The 16,971-nt window shown below is 43.1% G+C and overlaps 1 protein-coding gene across 2 annotated transcripts; it reads right to left on the reverse strand.

The window, feature by feature from the left end:
* Positions 1-40: 40 nt before the first annotated feature.
* OCIAD2 (OCIA domain containing 2) lies at positions 41-11,230 on the reverse strand. Of its 2 annotated transcripts, XM_033160543.1 has the most exons (8): positions 11,142-11,222; positions 9,822-9,933; positions 8,706-8,796; positions 5,801-5,854; positions 4,865-4,912; positions 2,632-2,737; positions 1,401-1,487; positions 41-135 (listed from the first exon to the last, which is right to left on the reverse strand). In XM_033160543.1, the coding sequence occupies exons 2-7, from the start codon at positions 9,879-9,881 to the stop codon at positions 1,406-1,408; spliced, it is 441 nt and encodes a 146-aa protein (XP_033016434.1). In that variant the 5' UTR covers positions 9,882-9,933; positions 11,142-11,222; the 3' UTR covers positions 41-135; positions 1,401-1,405. The 2 variants fall into 2 exon arrangements, with proteins under 2 accessions (XP_033016434.1, XP_033016435.1); XM_033160544.1 differs by lacking the exon at positions 4,865-4,912 and having other exon boundaries at positions 11,142-11,230.
* Positions 11,231-16,971: the final 5,741 nt, after the last annotated feature.

The raw sequence follows: 16,971 nt of genomic DNA on the forward strand, positions 1-16,971 counted from the left end.
ATATCAAAGTAACTTTTATTTTTTTAAAAACAATTGTGTTAAACATACAAAGGGTTTTGAATGAAAGCAGGTTTTTCAGAATTGCAGTTGTTGTGTAGAACAGGTACCCTTACAAAATGCTTTCTTCCACATTATCTGAAATAGAAAAGTATTGGTTAAAGGGATTCAGTAGATGAGAATACAGGTTTGGAGGACAAGGTCTGACCTAGCTTAATGTTGGGAATTCCCCCCCCCCCAAGTCAAGCAGTAGTTGATTAATGGACTTCATGTAGTAAAACACCGTGCAGCCTATGGTTCAAAAATACTTAAACTGGTTAATCTAATAAATGTAGCATTTTGCTAAATGTACTTCTGGTGACTTAAATGAACAGACCAAGCTGCCATACAACACTTGGTATTGAAAACTGCCTACATGATTGATGAAGCAAACAATGTACAGTGGTTCCTTGGTAGTTAGAACGGCTTGGCTCCTGAACCAATTGGCTCCCGAACGCCGCAAACCCAGAAGTGAGTGTTCTGGTTTGCGAACGCTTTTCAGAAGCCAAACGTCCGACGAGGCTTCCGATTGAGTGCAGGAAGCTCCTGCAGCCAATCAGAAGCTGCACCTTGGTTTTTGAAATTAAATTATTTAAATTCTTTTTACATTTATCTACCACCTCTCTTTCATCCTGGAATCCAGGTATCCTATATTTAGTTCCCAGGTGGTCTCCCATGCAGGCACCGACCAGACCTAGACTGACTTAGCTCTAGCAAGATGGTAGAGTCATGTCCCTTCAGACCATATACCCTGGGCCATATTCTAAGCTAATCTTCATGTATTGTGTTAAAGCAGCAGCTGTACATGTTGCTGAAGAAGTGCTAGAATGCCGTTTTGGAAGAGACTTGAAATGCTGGCCATAGATGCAGCACAATTCTCTTTTAATGATAAAACACCACCATACTAATGAGCATGGAAGTGACAGCACCTACCGGCCTCACTTCCGTTTTGTGTAAATATGCTGTTAAACTGAGACTAAAATCTGAGAGAATACTTGGCAGTGAAAGCCAAGGAGGCGTTTACCCCTCTGTTGCATTTTATCATTAACATAGTGAGTCATAATCATGCTCTCGCCCTCAGAGCAAGCCAAGAAAATACAAATAGGCGAGTAGCGTGGGGAAGGAATAAAACAATGAGATGAAGATAAGCACACTTAATAATCTGTGAAGGAGAAGGAAGTGCTGTTTCTGACCTGCCCACCCAAGATGCCAACAATAGTTAAGTTTTTTACCTCTTAATAAATCTGATGTGGCAGTAACCAAGATCACAACTCTTTCCACTGTTTATAGTGACTGATTTCCAAGATACTGATATATTTCAAAAAGCGATCAAAATCTTGTTAAAACTACAAAGATGTGTGTACCTGTTTTAAGAAGCAGAAGCCTCTGGTTTTTCTGATGTGTTTGATTCAAACTTAGCTTTGCATTCCTTGCAGACATGAGGACAGTGCCTAAAACATTAGGAGAAGGGGGGGGGGGAGTCAACGTTGCACAAGATTCTTCCCAAATCGAGAGATCTTCACATGGGGCTTTGCACCTGACACTTCCACCTCCACCCTGGGTCGCAATGCACCAAAAATATCAGCTGCCCTGTTATCCACACAGTACCGTATTTTTTGCTCCATAAGATGCACTTTTTTCCTCCTAAAAAGTAAGGGGAAGTGTTTGTGATTCTTATGGAGCGAATGCATGGTCCCTGAAGCTGAATTGCCTAGGGGCCAAAAGCAGATCGTGCTCTTTTTTTACAAAGAGAGAAGGGGGTGTTGAAAGGAAGCCACTGAACAGCTGTTCAGCAAGTGATCGGGAAAGAGATAAGGCTCCCTTTCCAGTCCTGCCCCCTTGCCCAGGCCTCCATTGTTGAATGCAGAGGGAGGCTGTTTGTTTCCCCAGTGACATGTGACTGGCTGATTAGATTATCTGTCTGGAAACTGTAGAAATGGCTGTAGGACTAGAAGCTGCAGAACTGTGAGTTGAACCCCATAAAAACGGGGCTTTTCCTCTTTGAAAAAGAAGCTGCACCACTTTCAGCTGATCCTCAAAAAAACAGGGCTTTTCCCTTTGCAAAAAAGCTGCACCACTTTGCCCTGATCCTCAAAAAGCAGGGCTTTTCCCTTTGCAAAAAAGCTGCACCACTTTGAGCTGATCCTCAAAAAAACAGGGCTTTCCCCCTTTCCTCCTCTAAAAACTAGGTGCGTCTTATGGAGCGAAAAATGCGGTAATTTGCACATGATCTAGCTACGTGCAGAAGGATAAAGTGCTTTGTATAAATTGATAAGACATGGTCACAATTCTAGCGTGGTGCAGACAGGCAGTTCTATTCCCTTCTGTGAAATAAAGGACCTTTGATTCAATGGATGCTCCCACTAATAGGAGGGGCGAGAGCAGGCAATATTCCCACTGTGCCACTTTCAAAGCTGTTGTGGAGGGCCTCCCACCTCCTCCAGTTCAGATGTGCAGAGGAAATGGGAAATCACTGAGATTTTTGTAGAGCCCTTATGACCTAGAAGAGTGGTTTTTTGACAGTGTTCTTATCATAAGGTTACTAGTTCCTTGATACAACTCAAGAGTCACTGTCTATGTTTATTCCAAACAGACCTTTTCCATCCGGGACCAAATGGTTTAAGACCAGCGCTTTCAAACTTCTTCTGACAGGTTCTTATGTATGACATTGTCCCAATACCATAGCCCAGGGCAGCAGCAACTGCAGAGAGAGATCAAATTGTTGTCATACTTAGCAATCAGATATAAAGGTATTCATAAGTAGTACAGGCTTTGAAAAGCATTCTCCAGATCAGATATTTTGCCTTGCTAATCCACACTGATCTGGGAAAGCAGGAAACCCAGAAAGAGATACCGCTTCACTGAGGATGCTCCCTTGTGTTTGGTGGCAAGTATAAAATAGCCTACCGTACTCTATTACTCTTTTAATATCAGTGAATGATTAAAGTCACAATCCACGGCTCCTTGCAGGCAGCAGCAGGCAGCACACATTCTGCTACAAAGGAGTATCTCAGTATGTTCACCCATAGACCAGATGGCTGGTACCAAGTTGGGGACACCAAATGGCAGAGAGAGTTTAGTTTACTTGTACAGTGGAAAGAGTCCAAGGAAGTTTGTGAAACTCCTGCATCAGCTTCTGCCTCTGATTCTGGACTTCTCTTGGCCACAGACTCACCCAGCTCACTAAGCCCTATTACCCCTTCCCCTTCTGATACCTCCTCCTCCCAGTCTTCTCCCTCTGACCACTCATTGTTCCACCACCAATCCCTGGGCTCTGAGCCTTCTTCCCTTGGTGGCTCCCCAGCTGCTTCCTACCCACCATTACTCTGTGTCCAACCAGTCCATGAAATGTTATTTGTTTTCCACTGCAGTAGCACTGGCTTCCACTTCACTCTGTTCACTTGCTTGCTTCAATCACCTAGAGGTAGTGACCCTCCAGCAGAAGTGGGCATTCTTTTTCAACCTGAGCCACTTTCTCTCCTAGGCAACCTTTCAGGGGTCACAAGGGTCCACGGGCAAACAAATGGGCAAGGCAATGGGCAGTGTGGTGTAATGGTTAAGAGTGGTAGACTCGTAATCTGGGGAACTGGGTTCGTATCTCTGCCCCTCCACATGCAGCTGCTGGGTGACCTTGGGCTAGTCACACTTCTTTGAAGTCTCTCAGCCCCACTCACCTCACAGAGTGTTTGTTGTGGGGGAGGAAGGGAAAGGAGAATGTTAGCCGCTTTGAAACTCCTTCGGGTAGTGATAAAGCGGGATATCAAATCCAAACTCTTCTTCTTCTTCTTCATGACTCTTAAGATTTGTTCCATAAGCCATATTCCAGCAACACAAATTCAGACGTTTCCTTCCAAACCTACATAACCCCACACCTCCCCATCCTTCCACCAGACACTTTCCAGCCAAGCAAGAGGAGGCTGTAGAGAAGGGCCCAATGAGGGGAATGGCCTTGGGAGAGTCCTGGAGGCCTGCATTTAGCCCACAGGTCTGGGGCTCCCTACTCTGCTGGCATCTATCTGCCTTGCGAAACAATGGAGTATGCCTCTGCTGGTGAAGCCAAGCCACTGCATTGCCAGCAGCCAGCACCGAAGTAGTCTCTCTGGGGTGCAAGCATGGGCAGTGTGTATGGAGGCCCCAGGCTGCCTCTTGGCCTCACTGATGTGGTCCAAAGAAAAGCAGAGCAATATGTTTGTCACCAGCTTGGCTGTAGGAGTTGCCAGGAGGTGGCATAACAGGTGCCATCCAACCGTCTTAGGGAAATCCACTCTGGATTGTGTAGGATTTTTTCCATGGCCTTTTCTTCTCCAGAAGGTATGCTTCTCAATGGACCAGAACCTGTGTTCGCATGCAGTGGAAGTCCCTAACTCACCAGTGTTTGAGACCCATTGGTTACCCTTACCTGGTTTAGCCAGCCAGTTGAAGCTGTTGCATGCTGACAGCTTCTAGGAGCAACACTCTAGCTCCACAGTAACATTTCAGTTGTGTACCAAGGTGTGGTCTACACAGGTTTACTTCTTAAGCAGATGTTCCCGAGTTGCAGCAGGGTTGGACTTGAATATCCTACCTGCTCTATTATTTTGATAAAACCCTAACTATATAAAATGATCGGTATAAAGTTACAGCCTAATATGTGTGTGTGTTTTAGCAACAAGCTGAGTAGTAGAAAACAAAGATAAATGCTGAAAATTGACACTCGGGAAGCCAGAAGCTATACTAGATTCCACACATGCCCAAACTTACCATGCGAGCATGGCAGCATTCCAGCATAATTACAATGGCCAGTTCTCACCTTTTTTGCTTAAACTTTACAAAGAGTTTTTGGACTTACTTGCTATTTTAGGGAGTGATCCGAATTTAGGGCTTGGTTTGAGAACACCTGGAATAAAATGCAGTTATTAGGAAAAGCCTTTTAGACCATCATTTGATGACACAACAAAGTTGTGCAGTTCTTCAGTGAAAGATATAGAAGCCTTATTATTATTATTATTATTATTATTATTATTATTATTATTATTATTATTAAACTTCCTGCTTTAAACATACCAAGTGCTCCCAGTATAATTTCCAGTTATAACTATGATTCTCAAGTAATCCCATCTGAAATAACTAATATCTAGAAGACTGTGAGCAAAAAAAAATATGTGAAGACTATTTTTACCCCGTAAGAAAGCTTACTTCCTAACCTGTTTTCCATAGCATTAAATTAACCGTGCCACCATGCTCAGCCAAGGCAGCACATTTCACAAGTCTTGCGGGGAAAAACCCCAACAAACCAACAACAACAACCACAACCACAACCTCACATTATATTTTAGGGGAACACCTAAATGTAAGAACAGCCGGCTGTATCAAGCCAATGGCCCATCTACTCCAGCATCCTGTTCTCACAGCGGCCAACCAGATGCTTGTTAGGAAACCCATAAGCAGGACCTGAGCACAATAACACTCTCCCACTCAGCAGTTTCCGGCAACTGTTATGCTGGAGCATTACTGCCTCTGACCATGATGGCAGAGCACAGCTATCATGGCTAGCAGCCATTGATAAACACAGGAAGCCATTGTTGAACATACAAACAACAGAGAAATGTGCCCAGTGGCAAGTTTGGGCTCGCCGCTACACCCAGGCTGAGATTTCCACCACAAGATCTATTCTGGGTTTTTCCCTCAGCATTTACCAAGGTTTAGTAGTGATTGACTGGTGGTTCTAGAAAATTGTCCATGTGTTTGTTTGTTTTTACATTAAAGAAAGAAAAAAGCCACTTACCATTGGCAAGTAATCCTTGAGTGATCAGCATACCTCCCAGTGACAGAGGAAGAGCTGCATACAATGAAACAAGCAATAAATTTGCATAAAATCAGATGCATCTCCCGCCCACCCTACATAGTGTCGTTAAAATGTGGTCTTAACAACTATTTCACTTGTTCTAAAAAAAATATGAAAAGAGCAAAGAAGAAAATTAGAAAATCTGAAGCTGGAATTCTGAGGTGCTGACTTCGCCAAATACTGGGTTTTATACAGTTAATATTTTCATTTTCTGTGCTTAATGGCAGCTTCCACATTTAATATCTGTTAAATAAGTACAATAGCCTTACTGCAACTCTAGTTTTGAACACCCCGTGCAACAAATTAGTGACATGTATCCATCTAGTTCAGTGTTTCCCTAACTTGGGTCTCCTGCTGTTTTTGGACTACAGTTCCCATCATCCCTGACCACTGGTCCTGCTAGCAAGGGATGATGGGAGTTGTAGCCCAAAAACAGTGGGAGACCCAAGTTTGGGAACCCCTGATCTAGTTCAAGTGGCTGGATGAGCACAATACACGTGTGTTCCAGATATGCATATTTAACACATAGAAAAGAAGACACCCATGTGCAGACTGAGGTGGGCTGTAGCATGGGTGGGCAAAGGAAGGAACAAAGAAACCACCAGCTTTGCAATAGTAAAAAGTCCATAAAATCAATAGCCCATAAAAACATTTAACATCATACATGCTCACACAAGATCTCATTCGGATGCTACATTTGTGGACTAAAGAAAAACAATTTTTAAGATCAGATTCTTCACAAACCACAAGTGATACAGCAAACAGATATTACAAGCCCGATATACTCAAAGATATCGGTCCAGTTTGTACACCATATCTTAGCTTATTATGCTGAGAAATGAACAAGTCTTTTGCCTACACGTGCAGCCTCCCTTTGTAGTAAGGCTCCGATTATTCATAATTTCCCATGTCATCTGAACCAGGAAACTAGGCTTATCAGCATCAAAACAAGCCAGGATCTTAAACCTTCAGACTATGGCCAAAGGCCTTGATCATATCTCAAGTCATTTAACTGAGATTATGATTGTGCAAACATGGCCATTGACTGTGGACAGGTGTAACGCTAAAGGTGAAAGCTGTTTCCTAGTTCTGCTGGATCTCTCAGCAGCCTTTGATACCATCAACCATAACATCCTTCTGGACTGTCCAGAGGAGCAGGGAGCTGGGGGCATTGTTATACAGTGGTTCCGCTCCTTCCTCCTGGGCCATGTCCGGAAAGTGGTGTTGGGGAATGAGCGTTCAGACCCCTAGGCTCTCACTTATGGGGTGCCTCAGGGTTCCGTCCTCTCCCCCATGCTTTTTAACAAAGCCGCTGGGAGAGATCATCAGGGGGTTTGGGTTGGGTGTTCATCAGTATGTGGATGATACCCAGCTCTACCTCTCTTTCAAATCGGAACCAGTGAAGGCTGTGAAGGTCCTGTGTGAGTGCCTGGAGGCGGTTGGAGGATGGATGGCGGCTAACGGATTGAAGTTGAATCCAGACAAGACAGAAGTACTGTTTTGGGGGGATGGGGTGGGTGGGTGTGGGGGACTCCCTGGTCTTGAATGGGGCAACTCTGCCCCTGAAGGTGTGCAGCCTGGGAGTCATTTTGGACTCACAGCTGTCCATGGAGGCGCAGGTCAATTCTGTGCCCAGGGCAGCTGTCTACCAGCTCCATCTGGTACACAGGCTGAGACCCTACCTGCCCATGGAGTGTCTCGTCAGTGATGCACGCTCTAGTTATCTCCTGCTTGGACTACTGCAACACGCTCTACGTGGGGCTACCTTTGAAGGTGACTCAAAAACTACAACTAATTCAGAATGCGGCAGCTACACTGGTGACTGGAAGTGGCCGCCGAGACCATAAAACACCGGCATTGAAAGACCTACATTGGCTCACAGTACGTTTCTGAGCACAATTCAAAGTGTTGGTGCTGACCTTTAAAGCCCTAAACAGCCTCGGCCCAGTATACCTGAAAGAGCATCTCCACCCCCATCGTTCAACCCAGACACTGAGGTCCAGTGCCGTGGGCCTCTTCTGGCGGTTCCTTCACTGTGAGAAGCCAATTTACAGGGAACCAGGCAGAGGGTCTTCTTGGTAGTGGCGCCCGCCTTGGGGAATGCCTTCCCATCATATGTCAAAGAAATAAACAACTATCTGATTTTTAGAAGACACCTGAAAGCAGCCCTGTTTAGAGAAGTTTTTAATGACTGATGTTTTAATGTATTTTTAATCTTTTGTTGGAAGCTGTCCACAGTGGTTGGGGAAACCCAGTCAGATGGGCGGGGTATAGATTATTATTATTATTATTATTATTATTATTATTAACCACTTTCAGGGCTTTTTTAATAAATAAAAAATGAAGCAATAAACAAACTATGGTTCACTGAAACAAGTCCATTTCAAACACTGGTTTAGGAAGCTGGCTTGTTTTGATAAACCACAGTGAAGGTTAGCTACAATTTAGGCTTCATATGTAATGCTAAACAGTGGTTAGTCAAAAATGGCTGCAAATTTTTGAATGGTGTATCTGCAGTGTTTAAAATGAGAGTGGAACAGGAGCGCACAAGCCCAAGTCTGGCCTAGGCTTATTCTAATGACAATAAGCCATCATTTATTACTACTTCTGAGTGCAGCCATTGAAAATGATCTTTCTTACGCCTGCTTAATGTTACCAGTAAGAAAAGCAGCAGGTTTTGGATTCAAATGCTGTGAAACAGAAGGATGTTCCAAGCAGGCCTAGTAGTAGTAATTCTCAAATAAAATATGAAACATTGAAACAAATGCTGTAAGGTAGACAACACCCTGCAACAAAAAACCAACGCAATTATATTTTGTATTGCATTAAAAACAAATAGACCTACCTCTGTACCAGAAGCTTTCCTCTTTACATTGACGACGAATCTCTACCAATTCTTCAGAATTAAGATTTGAAATTGGACAAGGGAGTGGGCTCTTAAAATAAAAACATGAACACTTTTATAAGAAAAATATGGTTTACCCTATCACTCCTTAAGAGTATAAAGCATCTATAGTATGTTGTTTATTTCATTATCTTTGGCTTCCATGATTTTTTTAAAAAATTCAACAAAAAGTTTAAAAATAAACAGAGAGGAAAACATTTCGCTTTTCCAGATAGTACAAGAATGTTAGAAATATCCTATCATTGTCGTTAGCAATACTATCAAGCATGCAATGTGAAAATGAAATGATCAAGCTTTAAAACTCTGACTATAATGCACTTGTTTGTGATTAATTTGTAATTCACAGGTGCTATGAAGTTTAAAATGCAGCAGAAATGAATGGTGCTAATAATGGGAGGGGAAATGTGTGGTCCTTCAAGTGTCCTTTCTTGGAGGTTTCTAAGCAGAGGTTGGATGGCCACCTGTCATCTATGCTTCAGTTCAGATTCCCTCACTGCAGGGGGCTGGGCTAGATGACTCCTGGGATCCCCAACTCTACAATTCTATCATCATCCTTTAGCACTGACAGTGCTAGCTGGGGCAGACAGTTCAACAACATCAGGAAACCCACAGACTCCCACCATCACCCTTGCTTTAAAGGGTTTCTTTTATAAGTCCCTTTTTGCTCAGATGCTACATAATTCCATATTCCCCTTTCCCCTAGCATGTGCAGATTATGTTTCCATCTATTTACTTTGAGCCAAAAATATGTGCAAGGTAAGATATGAGCATCATTATTTACGGTTCTTTAACTGCTAGCAGTTAAGATGAATCCTATTTAATCTCCCCAGGGTTTGTGTGATCTTCGACTTTCCATGAGAGGTGAAGCTATCCTGCCCCCTCCTTATCCTTAGACCTGCATTAGATCATGTGGAGCACTTTTTGCACTAGAAAAGGGAAAGGAGGAAGTGCAGACCCCTTGTTTCCATGTGATAATCAAGACCACATCAGATTTGCCTATGCTAGAATGTTAAATAATAATAATAATAATAATAATTGCAAACAGAAAGAACAAACCTGGTTCTTTTGTCCTACCGAAGAGGCCTGAACTTTATCACCACCTGGGGCAGAAGTCATAGCTCCTGATTATGTTGCCAGCAAATATGACCCCCAGTAAAATGTGAGTTTCCTAAAACAAAAGGCCAGTTATAAGAAGAATGCAACGGGCATTTCAAAAGCAACCTCACAAACGTTTAATTTTTACCATATTGGCATGTTAAGCTGTCTCGGAGACCATTGGTCCATCCAGTTTAGTACAGTCTACTCTTATTGACAGTGGCATTCCAATATTTCCCTTCCTAGCTCCATTGCATGAGATCCATTTTTAACTGGAAATGAAAGGTGTTGAATCTAGGACCATCTGCATGCAAGGCCTGTATTTTACCCCTCAGCAATGGCCCTCCTACCAAAGGAAATCGGAAGTAAGATACAGTTATAGCCAATGAAAAATGTATCCCCCCCACCACCATTGTTGGACCTTTATTATGACATTGTTTCATTGGAAAGTGTAACTGCATTGGAAAGCGTAACTGCAGCACATTTTGATTTTGTAAGCCAACTTGAGCCAGTTTGTTAGAGCATGGACCTGATAATGCAAAGGTTGCAGGTTCGATTCTCGAATGGGATGGCTGCGTATTCCTGCATTGCAGGGGGTTGGACCAGATGATCCTCTGGATCCCTTCCAACTCTACAATCCAACTGCTCCGTGGGAACGTGGCTGAATTTTCGCAAATAGTAAATGCATACAATCATACCCTCCACCTGCTTACATGATAGAAATGATGAGCTATAATTCATCTAAAACCCATCCTGTACAATAAAGCTTAATTCAGTTATATTTGGAATCCTTTCTTACAAATACAGTACTGTAATAGGTTAAGATCTGGTGAAGTACAATAACCACCTTATGAAATATGCAGTTTTGGCCTGGGTTCCCCCCTCCCCCCCTTCATTTCCCCTTCTGCACGGGTTCTCTTTCTCTTTCTTTCTTATTTACATCTCGCCATGTTTAGCGCACATATAATTGTGTACTTTCTGAACTTTCAATACAGATTTTAAATATATATATATATTCTAGCACGTGGGGGCTCCCCACCTTATCCAAATTCTATAATTCGGCATTTGAACGATTGGTGTGAATAATTGTATTTTATATTTTAAAAAAACTGGTGCTGTTCTAATGAGGCTATGATTGCATTGCAATTGAAAACGAATAAAAAAATGATTATCCAAAAGAGCTTGGCCGGGGCGGCCTCGGAAGCCGAGCGCTGCGGCCCACCGCCCAGCCCTGCCCTTCCCTCCCGCGCCCACCCCCACCGGCGACCTCAAGAGCCTTACCAAGGAAGGCCCTTCGCTCGTCCCCTTCGCCCTCTTCCTGGCCGCGCCTCTGCCCCGGGGCTGCTCCGTCCCTCTCAGCCCAGGCGCCTCCCTCGTCCTGCCCGCGCCGCGCGCGCTCTTTCGCGAAGCGAGGCGCCCGCCTGTTAGGTAACCATGCCGTCCGAAGGCGGAGCCTTTCCTCTCTCCGCACCCGGAGGAGAAAAGCGGACCAGGGAAAGGCGGTGAGAAATCCGGTGCCCCGAAGCGGAGGCTTTCCCGCTCAGCGAAGAATTCCGTGGGGCTGCTTCTCTCCGCGCTTCATTCCTCTCACGACACGTCTCCCTCCCCGCCATCGCCCGGCTCCTGCGAGAGGCTCCACTCAAATGGCCACGCACAACGCTTCTGTTAGAGCCTGCGCGGAATAGGGTTTTCATATTCCAAAAAGTAAAGTTGTCGAGGTTTTTTTTTTGGGTTTTTTTTAGGAAGCCACCACAATTGTTGCCCCCCCCCCCCGCCCCAGAAAGCAACCAAAATTGGCCAAGGGTTGCCACGATTCAAAACATCACAAAGTTGTCAAGCTTCTTTTTAGGGAAAACCCAAAATTCAGAATCTGAAGAATCTTTCTTTGGACAAGCAATGTAAGGGAACCACCACAAATGTTGAGCTTTTTCTTTTCTTTTTTTTAGGAAACCACCAAAACTGTTAGCTATTGAGCTTTTTTTTTTTTAGAATTTTCCTGAGGTATGCCCTGTTAAGTTCATTGGGACTTACTCCCTAGCACAGGGGTGCATGAGGGCCAACCAAAGTTGTTGAGCTTTTTTTAAGGGTTGAACATGTTGAGTTTTTTTTTGCCCCAAAAGTGGACTTTGGGCTTGCCTGCCTGCCCTAGCAAATTTTGCTTTGGAATCATGGATTTGTCACATTTAGGACAAGAGCTGCCATTAAATGGGCAGAATTGTTGTCTGGGGCAATTTTCTAAAGGCAGCACTTTGTCTTAGATCTTCAGCAAGCATCATTTGTAAAATCTTTTTAAAATCTCAATAATTTTGGGGTTTTCCTAAAAGAAGCTCAACAATTCAGGGGTTTTCAAAAAATAATAATAAGGCAACCCTACTTTCAATGTAAAATGTTACAGTTTTGTTTTGTATTTAAGGGTGGAATCTACACACATATAGAAACTGTTCTGAAAATCCTTTTTTTTAAAAAAGCGTTTTTAAAAACATTGAATTTTCATTAAGGCTTACCATCGCCATCTAATGTCACATTGTATATTGCACTTGAAACACACTTAAAACCTTTTACAGTATTTGCAGCTGTATAGCTGAGTCAGTCTGCTCTCTCTCTCTCTCTCTCTCTCTCTCTCCCACTCACTCCCAAGTTAGGGATCATATCCAAATGCATGTGATTTAAAGGTGCAAAACAAGGTCATGTATCTGGGTAGCCAAGTTCAGACAAATTTGCGTGCCTGTGTGTGCATGTGACCAATCCCAGAGGGGCCATCCTGTGCAATAGATGGTAATGGATTGCTTTGATAATAATAATAATAATAATAATAATAATAATAATAATAATAATATACCCCGCCCATGCCACTTCAGCACCAGATAATAATAAAAAAACACCCCACCCCCGGCAACCTCCAAGGTCTGTCCTGTATGTTGCCAGAACAAAGGTGGCAACCCTTGTTGGAAGGGACCCTGAGAGTGGGTTTTGGTGCCCTGAATAGCTCTACTCCGGGAAAGAGCTTTATAGCTGCTGGAGCACTGCCAAAAAAAGAGAAAAAAGTATACTATTTCAAATAAGAAAGTGCTTGGGTGCATGTAGCTACCACAGGCACAAACTTATTAGATACTGATTTAATGTAATAATAGAATTGTAGAGTTGGAAGGGATGGTGAGGGTCATCTTGTCCAACACCCTGCAATGCAGGAATCTCAATTAAAGTATCCATGACAGATGGCCATCGAATCTCTACTTGAAAACTTCCAAGAAAGGAGAGGCTGCCACCTTGTGGGTGTCTGTTCCAATGTCCAACAGCTCTTTATGACAGGAAGTTCTTCCTGATGTTGTCTAGTTGGGAGAACTTTCTGAGGCTGCGTAGCTGTGCTTCGGTCCTGACGACTGCATTGATCATTTCGCATTTTAAAGATTTAAACTATTTTTTTAAATGAAAAATAGGGGAGGGAATCTTAATCCAGAAGGGGAAATTCGTAGGCAGCCAAAAGGAAATTTGATGTGGGGTGGGAAGTTATGCAAACGTACAGAGAAAGGCTTCCAACTTTAAGTGAGTGCAAACCTTTCGAAAACAAAAACACACCTTAGTCCGCCTGACTTGTTTGGTTTTGCCTTTAGCCTGATTTCTCCCTTAGTTACAGGCAAATCTGGAGTGCTAATAACCCAAGAGAGCAAATACTGGCGCAGCTGCTGGCCTTGTGCTCCACTCCCTGAAGCAAATCTTGCAAAGGTATAGTACTGTCTTCCCGTTAATAGACATGCTGCCTGATCCTATGCATATTTACTCAGAAATAAACTCTGATGTTTTCACTGCAGTCCGAAAGGGTGTGAAAGGTGTTTTCTAGTGCCTTGTGCCCTGAATAGCTCTTGTCTGGGAAAGAGCTGCTGGAGCACTGCCAAAAAAAGTATACTACTGCAGATAAGTAAGTGCTCAGGCGCATTTAGCTAGCACAGACACAAACTTATTAAATGTTGATTTTGTAGAATCATAGAATTGTAGAGTTGGGGGTTCTGAGGGTCATCTGGTCCAACCCCCTGCAATGCAAGAATCTCAATGAAAGCATCCATGATGGATGGCCATCCAATCTCTGCTTCAAAACCTCCAAGGAACAAGAGTCCACCACCTTCCAAGGGAATCCATTCCACTGTCTTAATAGCTCCTAATGTCAGAAAGTCCTTCCTGGTGTTTAGTCGGAATCTCCTTTCTTGTAACTTGAATCCATTGGTACGGGTCCTACCCTCCGGAGCAGGGGAAAACAAGCTTGCTCCTTCTTGCACACGTGACAGCCCTTGAGATATTTGACAATGCCTATCATATCTCCTCTTGGCCTACTCTTTTACAGTCTAAAAACGAACCCAACTCCCTCAACCATTCCTCATTAGGCTTGGTTTGGTTTCAACAAAACACATCAGGGATGGAGAATCTGTAGGCTCTGGACATTGCTGAACTATAAATTCTATCATCCCTGACCATTGTCTATGCTAGCTGGGGCTGATGGGACTTGGAGTCAAACAAAGTCTGGAGGACCACAAGTTTGCCATCCTTGAATTACATAGTCCTATATTTTTGGCCTGCGGTTGTTTTCCCCTTCACTTTTTTTCTTCTCTCCCTGTGTGACATTTTTCTTCTCATGACATGCACACCAAGCATAGATACCTATATAGGAAACTATAATAAGCAAGCCTAATTCTTAGCAATAGCATCGTGTTGCTGGGAATAACATGCAGAGCTCTTTTCTTCACCACTGAGCAAAGTACATGCCACTCCTCATACCTGATTTATCACTAGCACTGATGGAGGTTCACTGGTTTTCAGTTCAGAAAAGGCAATTCCTATTATGCTTTACTGCCACCTCCTGGCTGCCAATGCATATTTATTACCCCATTTTTATCCCACCTTAGAATGAAAAACAAACAAACTCAAGGCAGCTTAATTTAAAAGCATACAAGAAAATGACAAGTCCTCTCAATGGAACAGCAGCAAAATCAGCACATAGCAGCAGCAGCAACAAAATAAAACAGAGATACCAGATATTTTTTTAATAGATAAAAATACGTCAGAATTGCCAACATGAACTTCCTGCCTTAGTTGGTTGAAAAGACTGGAGTAAAAGGTTGTGGCTCAGTTCACATTTCGCCCTGCTGAAACAGTGCGTAAATTGCATATTTTCAAGTGACATTTGGCAACTATAGTAGTGTTATGAGGTGGATTTTTTTAGGGGGGGAGGAAGTAGTTTGTATGCAAGATCATCCTAACCCCTGGATCCAGCAAGTGTTAAAATATAGGCCAGGCTAACTTCCTGTGTTGAGGATGCAACATGAGATTGCAGCCCTGAAAAAAGTGCTTTTTTTCAGGGCGAGTTCTCAGCTCCCAAAATGAGCACTGTTTCTCGAGTGTGAAAAAACAGCATGTCCAGGTTTTACCAGGACAGTTGAGGGGTACGAGATTAATGACTGGCCACCATCTTATTTTTCCTCCTAATGACCCGCACTTCCCTATACAGAGCTACGTTCAGATGTCTTCTAAAGGTTGTTTAGTTACTTATCTCATTGGTTGAGGGGTCACATATACCCTCCAACATTTCTCTGATGAAAAGTGGGACATTCTGGGATCAGATCAGAAACCGGGATGGCATCTGTAAATCTGGGACTGCCCCCATGAAAATAGGGACACTTGGAGGGTCTGGAATGTTTGCACAGGCCCTTGGATGGACTGGGTGTCTTACATGATTTGTAAGAAATCTGAACACAGTTTGGGAAGGCAGGTCCTATATAGAAATGCATTGTAGCTGCACAGAGAATATGTATTTTCATGACAATACATTTGTTAAAACGAAAACACATGTTTATTCCTTGTCTCCTGAATAACAGTACTGTAATGTGTTTACATAGGTTTGTAGCTGAGTGAGCTGTACGCTCTTAAAATCACGAAGCAATCCTTAGATTGTTAGCAGTAGTTAAGACAGACTGTGATGACGTGGCATATTTAAGGGGTTATTATGTGAAGTGTCAATGTCACTGCAGGTTAAAAGGGGGAAAAAATAAGGAGCAAGCAGGCAAGTGGTAAAAATGCAAAAAAAAAACTGACACAAAACCTCCTGGCTTCTGGAGCAAAATGACTGCAGACTGGGGCAGGGGAGAACAACCCCACATTATATTTTTCTAACTACTTAATTCTTCTGGCAATAAGCGATGGGGCAGAAATGAGGAAGTAATGCAAACCTATTGACATTGAGAGTGGACTTTGACCTCCTTTATCTTAGAAATACAAAAGCTTTAATTTCTGTTTTAGCTACATTTACAAGCTATAAGTACTAGAAGGCTACCAGAAGCAGACTTATGTCCAACACTGCGATCAGCTCCGAATGTGCCTGTTATAACAGCCTGAGCAGCTAGATAGATACAGGGTGTGCCTCAAAGCTTGCCACTGTGTTTTCCTCATTTGTGACTGCCACATGACTTAATCTGATTATAAATCAACTTATAAAATCTGATGCATAGGGGATGTAGCATGTATTTCCAGCTTTACTCAAACATGCTACAACAAGCATTTTTTCCCTTGCTCAGATAGGTATCTGTCAAAACAATGATGAATTATAGGATAGTGCTAGTTACACTTATACATCTTTCATGCATTCACATTGGCACTGAGTCTGTGTACACATTACCCTTTACTCTGCCTCCAGTGTGCTCCCACCCCTGTATTTTAAATCCATGTACGCGCAGCATTGCCCTCGGTGCACAGACACCTTGCAGTTTCTCCTGAAATAATGCGTTTTAATGTGCTTTCCCCCAGGCCAGCTTCAAACAGACTTAATAACTTCATGAGCTTACTCTATGTGCAGTAAATCCAAAGTGTGTACAGTCGAAACACTAAATAAACACCTGTGTGCATATACAGTACAAAGGATGTAAAGTTTATTTCCAGGGGCATAGACAGGCTGGACAGCTTTGGTACACAGCAAACTGTGTGGATGTGTACAGTGGACTGCAAATCTGTTTTGAAACACAACAAGAAAAAAGTGACATTGCAATGTTTTAAAAGTGACCTTGCAATGTTTTAAAGTGGTCTTTTGCACACAACCCACAATCTGCGTGCCTGACCTGGCTTGTTAGCC

The sequence above is a fragment of the Lacerta agilis genome, chromosome 9, assembly GCF_009819535.1.
Source record: "Lacerta agilis isolate rLacAgi1 chromosome 9, rLacAgi1.pri, whole genome shotgun sequence".
In the NCBI taxonomy this organism is placed as follows: Eukaryota; Metazoa; Chordata; class Lepidosauria; order Squamata; family Lacertidae; genus Lacerta; species Lacerta agilis.

Excerpts from the sequence above, each read along its gene's own strand:
- OCIAD2 (XM_033160543.1), bottom strand. The coding sequence starts at position 9,881 with ATGACTTCTGCCCCAGGTGGTGATAAAGTTCAGGCCTCTTCGGTAGGA. Across the intron at positions 4,913-5,800 it reads TCAAGGATTACTTGCCAATG|GTGTTCTCAAACCAAGCCCT; the intron begins GTAAGTGGCTTT and ends ATTTTATTCCAG. Across the intron at positions 1,488-2,631 it reads TTTGGTCCCGGATGGAAAAG|GCACTGTCCTCATGTCTGCA; the intron begins GTCTGTTTGGAA and ends CTAATGTTTTAG.